The 12,927-nt window shown below is 52.0% G+C and overlaps 1 protein-coding gene across 1 annotated transcript in view; it reads right to left on the reverse strand.

The window, feature by feature from the left end:
- The window catches only part of OSBPL10 (oxysterol binding protein like 10), a 197,791-nt gene that overhangs the window by 21,813 nt on the left and 163,051 nt on the right, over window positions 1–12,927 (reverse strand). Inside the window, exon 7 of the mRNA XM_080828905.1 lies at window positions 2,742–3,219. Within this exon, the coding sequence (XP_080685031.1) occupies window positions 2,742–3,219 (478 nt within the window). The remainder of the gene's footprint in view (window positions 1–2,741; window positions 3,220–12,927) is intronic.

A 12,927-nucleotide genomic window follows, 5' to 3' on the forward strand; every position in this document is an offset into this window, starting at 1 on the left:
GGACAGAGCAGGGTAACAGCACCCAGGGAAGAGGGGAGAGAGGCACAGAATGTGCCGGAAGGGCCGAGCTAGCAAGACAATAGGACAGTCAACACGTCTGTACACAGCCTCCTCACCAGAGCCCACTCCTGAGGTGGACGGCTGGGGAGAGACTGAGTGTCACGGACTGAAGAACTCCCTAAATCCCTAGATTTGCAAATCTTCACCTTTATGGAAAATCTCCAGAGCTCTGTCCAATGTCAAGAATCCTGACTCAGGGGCCCCGAGGCTGGGAGGTACCCACCCGGTGCTCTCCTTTACGAATTTGTGAGTTTGCCTCGCCCTGGCACGGGGCAGCAGGCACTGTCTCTGAGCGCAGGAGAGTCCCCAGAAAGGCACTGGAATAAATTCCCCGTGTACCTGAGAGTGCATTTACCTTTATCAGAAGATCTTCTATTCATTGAGCACCTTACCCTGGCTAATGACAGACTGAAAGTTTGTGTGGGGCGGGGGAGGGAGGAAGAGAAAAGAAAGGACTTGTCTGTCTCCCTCCAGCTGTGCCCCTGGTCCCTCCCCGCTACCCACTCGTCGGTTCCAGCAGCCCTGGGGATGGGTTCCAGCCACGTCCACTGTCCATGGACTCACACCTCACTCAGGGGAAAAGCCCGAGTCCTTGCATAGCCCCGAGCTAGTCTCCCGTGGCCCTCCTCTCTGACCTGTCCCCTCTCCTCCCGCCATCGCAGCCACAACGAAGTTCCCAGAACAGCCCCGCCTCGCATGCTGGCCCAGGGCCTCCCAGCCTCCTGCTCTCTCCGCCAGGAGCACCCTTCCTCCAGCTGTCCACAGGGCTCCTCTCTCACCCCCAGCAAGCGTTTACTCAAAGGCTGCCTTCTGGGGGTGCCTGCGGGGCTCAGTCATTAAGTGTCTGCCTTCAGCTTGGGTCATGATCCCACAGGGTCCTGGGATCCAGCCCGGAATCGGGCTCCCTGCTGGGCAGGAAGCCTGCCCTGCTTGGGCTCTCTCTTGCTTTGTCAAATAAAATTTAAAAAAAAAAGGCTACATCCTTGAGGAGGTCTGTCCTATGAATAGAGGCAGCACCCCCTTGCTGGGCACCCCACTCCCTATCACCCCGTCCTGCGTTGTCTCATCAGCGCCAGTCACGCGGCACGTTTCCTGCAGGTGCCTTGTTTTCTGTGACTCACGCCTGGTCGCCTGCTGAGCACAGGGCCTTCTGGCTTGTCCGAGCCCCTGCGGTGTGCCTGCCACCAAAAACGGCACTCTTCGTTTCACAAACGAACCAATAAGCTATCTGAACCACCCCGTTAGAGATAAGGGAGTAAACACACTTGAAACAGGTCTCTAGAGAAGGTGCCGTCGACGCATGTGGGCGGTGAGTGGACCTGAAGGTGTGAATGGGCTCCGTACCCCACCTCCTCCCCCAAACCCACATTTCACCCCCAAGTAATTCATCATGTGGGAGACTTAGCATAAGGAATGAAACAAAACAGGATGAGACCGGAATCTCCTGCACCCAGATTTTTGTTTCTAAATCAAAGGCCTTCCCAGCCGCCAGCGCATCCCATCCTGAGCCCCCCGCCCCAGCCCCACTGCTCCCCGGTCCCTCCCCTGCTTTATTTTTCTGCAGAGGACCTCACACCTTCCCACACAACCTACATAATTTTATTTACCAGGAAAACAGAAGTAGAATGGAAGCTGAATGAGGACAGAGATTGGGGGGGGGGGTCTATTTTGTTCATACAAGAATCCTTATCTCCTAACACAATGTCTGGCATCTAGTAGGTACTCAATAAAAATGCCCTCAGTGAACAAGGTGTTCTCATCTCATGGGCTTTCGGAAGGACTTCCAAGGAGTCATGTACTCCCTGAAACTGAAGACTCAATTTTGCGTTGGGTTTTTTCCTTTCCCTGAGAAGAGAATCCATAGTCTCAAAACCTCAAAGGAATCCGTGACTCAGAGAAGTTGGAGAACCACGAACACAGACGCCTCAGTGTGACAAGGACTCTTACAGGTTTCTTCCAACAATGAATAAACTTCATCCACAGCTATTTGCTAAAATAGGAACGCAAGAGCCACACAGGGTGTGATTCCATTGTTCTTGCTTCAGAAATCTCTAGCAGAAACCAGAGATTTGCCTTGGGAATGTTTACCAGCAGATTCGGAATAGGCAGCATTGTTATTCTTCCTGTGAGCCAGAACACCGGAGAGAATGAACAAAAATGTGTCTTCACAGATTTGGAGCCAATTCTTAACATTCACGCAAAACTGAGGGACACCTGAGTGGCTCGGTCATTAAGCATCTGCCTTCAGCTCAGGTCATGATCGTGGGATCGAGACCTGCACGGGGCTCCCTGCTCAGCGGGAAGCCTGCTTCTCTCTCTCCCACTCCCCCTGCTTGTGTTCCCCTCTCGCTGTGTCTCTCTCTGTCAAATAAATAAAATCTTTTTAAAAATTCATGCAAAGCTGAAAATAAAAATAGTACATAAGGTGGGCCTCATAACACGTATAACGTGTCAATGATCCAGGTGTATCCCACCTCGCCTACAACCTGGGCCCCACTGAGAAATTACCAGGGCCTCATCCCAAAATAACAAAACCTGTCCCTCTTTACCACCTAGCCACCTCCAATGCCAAAACAAAATAAAAACAAAGAACTCCACACACACAGGCATCCGTCATCTATCAGCTGTGCAAACATCACTGTGTAAGAGCCAAGTTCCACCAAACGTACGACATGGCTTACCTTCCCCTATCATGGAGACCCCCACGGACATGCCCATGAACTTGCTTTTGGTCCATACGTGAGTGTTGACGCACAGTCTCTTTTCCTTGCACTCACAGTAGAAGCAGGAGATGGGGGGATGATGGGACACCTGCTCGGCCACAAACCTCAGTTTGTAGCTTTTGGAAGGGTCCTCAGCCGTCGGCTGTTCATGGCCAGCAGGAGAATGGGGGGCAGTCCTCTTTGGCTTGACCCTGTCTTTGGGAACCTCCCAGGAGCAGTGAAACGTCTCACCAATGATGGGGTTGTAGGGCTTCTTGGCCAGGGCCCCCTTGCGGCCCTCATGGAAGGCCGTGAGATAATATTCCACGAAGCAAATGACTCTCTCCTCTGGCGTGGCCCCAGCGGTGATGGCCAGCAGCAGGTCCGGATGGGCCATGAAGTCTGCGTACATCTCCAGCAGGGATCGCTTCTCCAGGATGAACGTGGGAAGCACCACCTACGTTGGCAAGGAGACAAAGACAGGAGACGCCATGATTACACGAAAGAGGCTGCAACCTCTACCCAGCAAACCCATCGTGGCTTTAGCCAGAGCTCGGTTTCTTTGGACTCCTAGACAAACGACACATCAGGGGAAACAATGTCCAAGAAAACCAGGTCGGAGATGTGGCTGTAGGGTTGGCATAAAGCCAACCCAGTTTGGCAGTCAAGACGGTTCAGAGCGGCTCTCTGCTCAGCCAGAACTCAAACGGCGGTGTCTGCCTCCCAACTCCACCACTCTCTGTCCTCACACAAAACCCTCTTCTACTCCTCATTACTTAGAGATGTGAAGAAAAGAGCTCAGAAGGACTTTGTACTTTCCTTTCTGACATCAGACACAACCAAGGGGGTTGCTCACTGTGTCCCCACAAACATGGACACTGGGGGTTTGCAGGTGCTGCATCAGAGGGGGTCCAGGTCGACCAGCACACACCACCACTGAGAGGGTCTATTTAGAGATCTCTGTTAGAAGAGTAGCATACAAATCCCGACATGATCAGGGCAGAGCAGGAGTGAGGAAGAGCCCCTGGCCCAGGTCTCTGGGAGGGAAGGCCAATTAGCGAGCCAGCAAATGTCCAGAGAGCTGCTACAGAGGAGAGGAGCTGTGCGTGAAGCCGGCTCAGCAGGGCTGGGTCAGGAGAAAAAAGCAGAGGTTACAAAGTGGGCTGGCCCTTAATACAGAACCTTCTGGTAAGTGGACAGCCTGTGCAGGGACTTTGGATTTAACAAGCCTTGGGAACAAACACCTCCAATCTAAACACTTCCATCTAAGAAGGAAAAGAAGCCACAAATGTTTCCATCTCTGGGCCTTCCCCAAACCACCCCATTTCCTGTCCCTTCCCTTCCGCGGCAGGGCCCCGTGATCATGAGGGAACCCGGGAGGGAAAGGGCAGAATTCCAAGGAGGGTGGTCAGCCCTGAGAGACTCGATTCCCATGAAGGGGGCTCCGTGGCCTCGGCTTGCATCCTTCTCTGCACCTGCGGACTGCGGCTTCTCCGGCAACAATCCCAGCTCTGGATGAGGACAATTGTCAAGTGTGTACTCGAGACTGAAATTACGAGGAAAGAACTGGCTACCATTATGACCCTCTCAGTACACTTTTGAAAAGGGCAAGAACGTAAGACGGTTCCCCCAACTATTATTTCTGAACTCAGAAGCTGAAGGATTAAAACAAAATAACAAGGAAAAAGAACTCCACTCGGCACCTCAAATCACTGAGCACCAGAACGGAAAGGGACCCTCAGGGTGATGGAGTCCAATGCTCCAGTCTCACAGGTGAGGCGACAGAGATGAGGAGAGGTGAGGGAAGGCACCACGCAGGAACCTTGGGGTTCCCAACTGCCACCCAAATTCTTCCCATTACCCCTGACATATCACAAGTATCTGCTTCTGGCTAATGGCAGCATTTTCTTTCCCTCAGTGGACTAGGGACTAGAGTTCACTGGACAGAACAACTGGGACAGCTGGGCCACCTCACCTACTGCCACTGATCAGTTAGTCAGGGGCAGGGGGCTCCTGAGTGGCTCAGTCGGTTATGCCTCCAACTCTTGATTTCTGCTCAGGTCATGATCTCAGGGTCCTGGAATCGAGCCTCCCCACTAGTGGGGAGGTCAGTGGGGACTCAGTGGGGACTCTGCTTCTCCCTCTGCCTCTGTTCCTCTCCCCCTCCAATTGCTCAGTGGGGACTCTGCTTCTCCCTCTGCCTCTGTTCCTCTCCCCCTCCAATTGCCTGTGCCCATGTTCTAAAATAAATTAACAAATCTTAAAAAAAAAAAATAAGTGGGAAGCAAGAAGTGGCCCACAGGAAAGAGAAGCACATGAACCCCACCTTCTGGCCTATTCTACTCCTCCTGGAATGACTAGGCAATCCACCCGTCCAAAAATTACTGATTACCACGGGGAGGGAGACCATCAGCAATGAAGAAAGGAAAGCACAGCGCCCCCATCTGGAAAAGTGCAGCTATGGCTTCCCAACTGGCCTCCCTCCTGTCAGACCCGCCTTGATTTCTTCTCCATGCCACAGCCAGGCCCATCTCTCTAGAATCTCTACAAGAGATAAATGAAGTCCAGCCTGCCCCCCCACACCTCCCTCTAGTGGGACATTATCCCTCACTTTCCGCCTCCAGCCCTCCCCTTACAAGTACCCATCCCTACACACACACACACACACACTCAAATCTTTCCTTTTTTCAGCCTCCTCCCGCCTTGTCCAAGTGATGACCAGCTATTCCGCTCAAGGGTATCCTCTTCTGTGAAGCTTTTTCTGACGGCTCCTGCTTCTAAGACTAAACCAGCAACTCCCTCCCTCACCAAACCCCAAACACCTCCACCCTGGCATCCACAATGCTTCTTGTAGTAAGCACCATTACTGGGGGTGGCGGCCACTTCTGGAGGGCTCAGTCAGTTAAGTGGCTGCCTTCAGCTCAGGTGATACCTGAGAACTTACCAATTTCCAAAGCCAGCCCTCCCCAGATGGCAGACCCAGGGAACGTGGTCTCACAGCCACCAGCAAGGCCAACCCCCTTGGATATATATTCTACACTTGAAAATGATATTGCAGCCTTGTCAGAGTTGGAAAAGGTAGAATACCCAGAGAGACAGAGGACGATGGATTGGCAGTGGAAGGACAATCTCTTCTTTCCTCCCTTGTCGGTCTGTCTGGTTGGTGTTTGTGCAAAATACCAGATCTTTCTGGTACTTTCAAAACCAGCACCCTGGGGCGCCTGGGTGGCCTTCGGCTCAGGTCGTGATCTCAGGGTCCTGGGATCAGGCCCTGCATCGGGCTCTCTGCTCAGCGGGGAGCCTGCTTCCTCCTCTCTCTCTGCCTGCCTCTCTGCCTACCTGTCTGTCAAATAAATAAATAAAATCTTAAAAAAAAAAAAAAAAAAAACACAGCACCCTGAACATTTTAGGCACGATAATATGCTTTTCTCTAAAGCAGGTTTCTATCTTTCATACAATCTCCCTGTCGTGTGTGTGTGTGTGTGTGTGTGTGTGCGCACGTGCCTTTGCAAATAAGTCACTTCATCATCTGTTCCTTGGGCAGTGGACACTGGAGATACAGAGCCAAGAAGTGGCGGGTGCTAATTGGGCTATCTGCCTGCAATGGAGATGTGAGTGATGGCCCAGCTGTGCAGACCGACAGCATCCAAATGGCTGGGATTCCTACTGGAGAATTTATCGAGCCATCAATAAGGGCTGCCTTTTCTCCCATTAACATAATTAAGACAATGAACTACTTTGGGGAAAGAGAAAAAAAAGAGATCTGCATTCGGGACTCAGAGAACAATTAATTACATTTAAAGTTGTGTCAATCTAGAAATAACTAATCTCCACGTTGGACTCTTAGAACTTCAAAATAATCAATGGCTGAGAGAGTCAGAGGGTCCAAAAAGAAAGTCACAAGAGTCTCTTCCCCGAACAGGGAACACAGCAGGCTTCTGCGAAGAAAGGCCAAGAGCAGGGACAATTTTCTCCAAAGAAACATCCGTTCACTTAATAACCTTGAGAATCATCTATGTAACTCTGTCCTGAGCCTGGCGGACCCACCGAGTGCCAAGGAGCAGGCACAGAGAGGCTGAGACCACCCACCGAGACAGATCTCTGTAGTCCTTTAAGGGAGACAGGGGAAGAACACAAAACTCCAACCTTACAAAATAAAGGGTGGATAATTCACATGCCGAAGGGTTCTTAGCTGACAGGACGCTCCCCTGGCTTTCCTTAAAATGCCAGCTCCCAGAGTCCCAAGATAAAGCCCCACGTTGGACTTCCTGCTCATTGAGGAGTCTGCTTCTCCCTCTCCCTCTGCCCCTCCCCCCACTCATGCTCTCTCTCACTCACTCTCTAATAAATAAATAAAATATTTAAAACAAAACAAAACAAGATTTGGAGAGAAGAGCCAAAGGCATCGGGAAGGTTAGTGGACACAGTACTTGGAGGGAATGGTACACTGCCTACCCATAGCTACACCAGTGGGGGTTCATTTCCAGGGCAAACCCTGGCTCTTCTGACCCTCCTCCTAAAAACTTCCCGGTTGGAAGGAGGAGCTGAAGTATAGCAACCCTGATATTTGGCATACCATGACTACACCTGGAAATTTAGCCTACTAAAACCATCAAAGGAGAGAACCTGTATGCCCAAGATGTCTGCTCCCTCCTGCTGGATCCAGAAGCCGCAGAGACACACATGACCCATCACACTAGTAGCTGAGCACGTCCAAGACCGTGTGGCAACTCTGTGGAAGGTTGCGCAGCCAGTCAAGAGTACACAGGCAAGGACAGCGTTCTCTCCCCCAAGCCTGCCGGTTAGGACATGGTTGTTTTCGTGGTGGGATCTGTGGGGTCAGATCCCACGGGATCTCCACCTGGTTTTACAAATGGTGCTACTGCAAAAGTTCAAGCGATTCTTTCGGAATCATAGAAATTGGCAAATTATCTCAGTCAGCCTCTCTCACAAAGAGAGAATCTTGTCTGCCGTAATTGCTGGTGGAAGCAGAAAGTTAGGGGTCCCTGGGAAAAGAAAGAGGAAGACCTAGCTTTCTTGACATTAGAAAGGTCATTTGAGGCACCCCCTCACCCCCCACTACCTAGTGAAAGAAGGTAGGACCTGCCCCTCTCAGGCCAGGAGATAGCCTTAATGCAGACAGTAAATCTGTGGTAAAACTCCCAGGGTGGCTTCAGAGGTAAAGATGGACTTGAGTTATCTTCGTGGGCTCTAGAGTCCCCTGGACACTCAGACACCGACCCAAGACGAGACGGAGATTTGGTGATGCTGACCCTTGCCGCCCTCCTGACTTTGACCTGAGCTCTGTCACCTTAAGATGACTTCGGCCCCAATTCCATGCTGTCTTCACCAGTGTGCAATATGTATGCATCCTTGGCTTACAACTGCCCCAGTTCCGTTGTTCGGGGAGACACTGCTTTGGGAAACATCCCTGGTGTTCTCCTTTACTTGTGGCGAGTAAAATCCTTCTTTCTCCTAGTCTTTGGCTTGATCGTGTCTCTTGGCTTGACACTAAGAGGGGAACCCAGTTTCAGGTAACAATGGGATAGGCACTGTGTACCTTCAGGAGAGGGACGTCCTCACCTGAAGAGAGCCCAATCCTCCCTCCCTTTGCCTGGCACAAGTTTTAACCACAATCTCTATCCCCCCAGACTCCCACCTACTCTATGGACTCAGCTGGGCCATCTGGAACAACACGAAATACACTGTTCTAGAAGATCTCCCTCTCACCTGACCCTGTAAAATTGGGAGTTTTGGCTAACCCCTCCCCCCACAGAGGAATCCAGGTGGGTCACCTTGCTACCCACAACCATGACCCTCCTCCACCTCAGTTCCCAGCATGCCACTCTCCACCCATTATCCGAGATGTCCCACCTCACTCCACCTCATCCCAGCCCCACCAAGACCAACAGACCGGCGACCCTGTTCTTTCCCCTACCTCGTTTCCTGTCATGTGCGCACAGAGTCCACAGCCCTGCCTTACACTTACCCCCTCTGATCCCTGCCCCCTGCCCCCAGGCTCTGCCACTTTCTCCCCCAGAACCTCAACTCCGCCATAATCCAGCTCCTCTCATTCTCTATGCCTCAACCTACAGCTCCGCCTCCCTGGAGGGAACGAGACAACACGCAGATGGGTCTCACTTTATGTCTGTGACCTAGAGCAAACTTAAGGGCCCCTGTGGGAGGGTATGGCCATCCTCCTACCTTCTAAGTCGCCCTGAGACCATCACTCCTTTCCCTGCTGCCGTGTCTGGCCTCCTCAAATCTCTCACAACCCTCCCTCCGTATCACACGATCCCCCGGCTTCTGTGGTCCCTGGGATAAGTGAAGCAGTGCACGAAGCGTGCCCATGATCATCACAGAGCCAACTCCCCTGCGGCTCTCACCAGGCACCATGCTGACGCCTTCGCACGTCAGGTGCACATGCGCGCAGAGCAGCCCCACGGAAGGTACAGCTGTCCGGGGTTCACAGTAAGGAAACTGAGGCACTCAGGTTAGGGAACTCAGGCTCAGTCCTGACAGTCTGGCTCAGGGCCACCTGCTTCACCCTGGCTCTGCCTGCTCCCCGGAGGCAATGGTTGCACTGTCCTGTCAAAGGGGGGCCCTCCGCCCATGCTCTGGACGCCCTGACCTCCTCCTACTCGGGTTCCTGCAGCCACCACCCCTCTCCTCTCTATTTCCACCAGCACCTAGACACCTTCAGAAATGAAGCCTCCCAAGGCCAGGTCCACCTCTGGGTTCCACCCAGCTTTCTGCTCCCTTTTTACTATGTTCAAAGCTCTTGAAACAGCCGTCTTTCCTCTCCGCCATCACTGTTCTTCTTAATCTCCCTCGAGGCCACCCCATCAAACCTTGACAAAAACAAAAGCGATGGTCTGTTTCCAGGGCCGGTCTTTCTGGACACCCCACAGCAGTTCCACACAGCCGACGGCTCTTCTCTTCCCGGAAGCATTCCCTTCCCGTGGCTCCGTGAACTCACACTCCTCTGGTTTCTGTCCTACCTTCCTGGTTGGCCCTTCTCAACCTCCTTTCCAGGATCCTTCTCATGACCCCAACCTCTACAAATTGGGGCATCACAGGACTCAGTCCGTGGACATTCCTTGTATCTTCACTTACTCCCCAGCAGAACTCATTCCCACCTCCTGGCTTCAAACATCCTCTGTTCCTTGTTTGTTCTCAGCCTTGTGCCTGAACCTCGCTCAGAACCCTCAGACTTCTATGCCAACTGCCTACACATCCTCTCCACTTGGATGCCCATCTTAGAACTAAGAGATCATGAGGAATTCGTGCGATCCCCCAGCCTGCTCTTCCCATGGTCTTGCCCTTCCCTGCAAGGGCGGTGGCCGTCACGGGCACCACGTGAACCACGGCTCCTGCAAAGCACACTTGCTTTAATCAGTACAGAGGCAGTGACACTGTGCCACTCTGGAGCCCAAGTTTTAAAAAGGTTTCTCCGCTTCACACTTGTCCTCCTAGGAACTTCGAGTTGCCCTGTACGATGTCTGGCTTCCCAGCCAGAAAGACCATGCGGGAAGGACACACGGGTCGAGATCCTAAGACTTCATGGAGAGACAGAGAGAGGCCCAGCTGTCTCAGCCACGTCCAGCCCACCACCAACCTGCCAGCCGACCAGAGACACGCGAGTGACCATGGACCAGACAGACAGCAGGCCCACCCAGCCGAGCCGGCCCAGCCCACTTAGTGAGAACAAACAAAACGGCTATTTGAAGCGACAACTTCTGAGGTGGTTAATTCCTCAGCAATGGGTCACGGAGACAAACGGCAGCTCTAGTTTTCATTCCTGTAGGGGCTCAGGTCAGAATCCCAGAGTCATTCCTTACCCCTCTTTCGCTCACGCTCCGCATCCAGACCATACGCAACCAGGACATCCAAATTCTGTGGGGACACCCAAAATCTGCCCCTGCCGCTCTGCCATCACCTCTCGCTTCCTCTGTGTCTACCCCTCCCCCGCTGCCTGCACCCCACTCGCCCGCACCCCCGTTCACCTTCCACAAGGGTCAAAACAATCCCTTACAAGTAGACTGTGTTTCTTTGCTCAAAACTCTCCAGTGGCCGCCACGTCACTCAGTCCCAAGTCCTTACGGCGTCCTAGAAGCTCCCTCCATGGAGTCCTGCTTTGCTGTACTCCTCTCTCTCTTTTCCTGTCTGCCTCCTCCCTCCCACGAGCTCCAGGAGGGACGCTGGAGGTTTGCTCACTGTTGCACTCCCAGTGTCTAGAACTCTACCCAGCAGCTGTGTGTCTCCATAAATATGTGAATGTACGCATTACTGTCTTTGATATCCCTGAAGAGGAGATTAAGAAGGTCACAGACCTTCAGTTCCACCCAGCACTCTGTGGTCCCTCTCCCTGGAGGCCAGGCAGAGCACAGTCCCTCCTCCTTGTATTTCTCGCCTACGTCCAACTCTCCGAAGCTTTCTTGTTGCCCTCAGCATCAAGTTCGCCCTCCTTCATGTGACCCACGAAGGTGCGCAGGATTTGGACACCGCTATCCACTCCAGGTCCGACCAGGCCCCTCGCTAGCACGCACTGGACTCCAGTCACACTGCCTCGCGCTCTCCGGCTTTGCCCATGCTGTTCCTTCTGCCAGGAATGCCCTCTTGCTCCTTCCACTAATGCCCATCAGCCTTCGGGCTCAACCTAAATGTCCCTTCCTCAGAGAGCCCTTCTGTGGCCCGCCAGCTTTCTGTGGTTCCTTCTCTCTCCCCTTTTCCCTTCTAGGCTACCCACTATTTGTGGAAATGGAGTCGGTCATCCAACTGAGGTAGTCACCAGCAACTTGGGGTTGCGGAAGCATAGCTGAGGGAGAAGGCAGCCAGGGGTGCTTTTAGTGGGAGAACCAGCTGCATGTTTTGTGGGGGCAAAGTGAAAACTGAAAATGAAAATTCCCTTACTGCGTCTGCCTTTGGCTAGGGTCATGATCCCGGGGTCCTGGGATGGAGCCCTATGTAGGCTCCCTGCTCAGCAGGGAGTCTGCTTCTTCCTCTGCTCCCCCTGCCCCCACCCAGCTAGTGCTCACACTCTCTCTCAGGTAAATAAATAAAAGTTTAAAAAAAAGAAAAGAAAAGAATTTCAAGAGAGCAACAGTAGAACATTCTATCGAGCATGGGCTGCCTCTGAGATGGGGGCTGTGGGACTCCACTGGTCACACACCCATGAGAGTGGCCCAGTCTGGGGACCACAGTTAATTAACTCTGGCACAATGTCACATGGGACCCCCAGCCATGCTGGTGACCGGTGGATGGGTCAATCCTGGCCACCTCCTCAAAGAGGGTGGTATACTCGTTTTATGAGAGTGACCAGAGCTCCATTCTTGAGTCAAAAAGAGCCAGGTGCCTGCTCCTCAGATGTGAGCTAAGTTCGTCCCCTGCCAATCCAGTACAAGCTCAACGTCATGACATGGGCAAACGCCAAGAAAAGAGAAGGGGATGGTGAGCAAAGAGAGACATTCATCAACCTTTCCACGATGCAATCGAAGGTTTACCTCTTCCTGTCACCAGCATTTCAGCTCATCAACTCTTCCCTTGGTTTTCGAATAATAGCTCCTTCCCAGTAAATAAGTTAGTGTACCATGGACTAGAAAAGCTTTCCTTTCAAATAGCCAACTGAGTATTAGATAAACCTAACAGTTTGCTCTTCTAGGAATAGACCGGGGCTCCCGAAATGCAAAGCAATTACGTCCTAACAAAGTAATAACGGGAGAGGCATGGCTCCTAGGATTTATTTTAAAACAAGAGAGCCATAATGTGAGGTCTCAGAGATGCTCAACCTGCTATAACGGAGCCCTCTCGCTATTTTATTCTGTTTCTCCACATCTGACCTGGATAATTTCAGTGTCTCTGACATTCTCTCTCCTAGATCATTCGTGATTCTATGTCAAGGCTTCACAAATATTTGTTCATACGATCCACAACGAGAATATGTTTTAGGTTGTGACCCAGTACACACGCATCCACAGAACTGAAATAAAAATTTCATGGGAGGTACACACTGAGATTTTCCATGGTGTTTTACTCCATTTTTGAGAAATGATCCTTTGACCCACTACATCGGTTTTACAACCTACTAAATGGGTCACGACCCACAGTTTGGAAATGTGGTTTTAGATCATACTAGCCTATATTATTACCCACATTCCTTCCACCA

This window comes from Martes martes (assembly GCF_963455335.1).
Source record: "Martes martes genome assembly, chromosome: 1".
Classification (NCBI taxonomy): Eukaryota; Metazoa; Chordata; class Mammalia; order Carnivora; family Mustelidae; genus Martes; species Martes martes.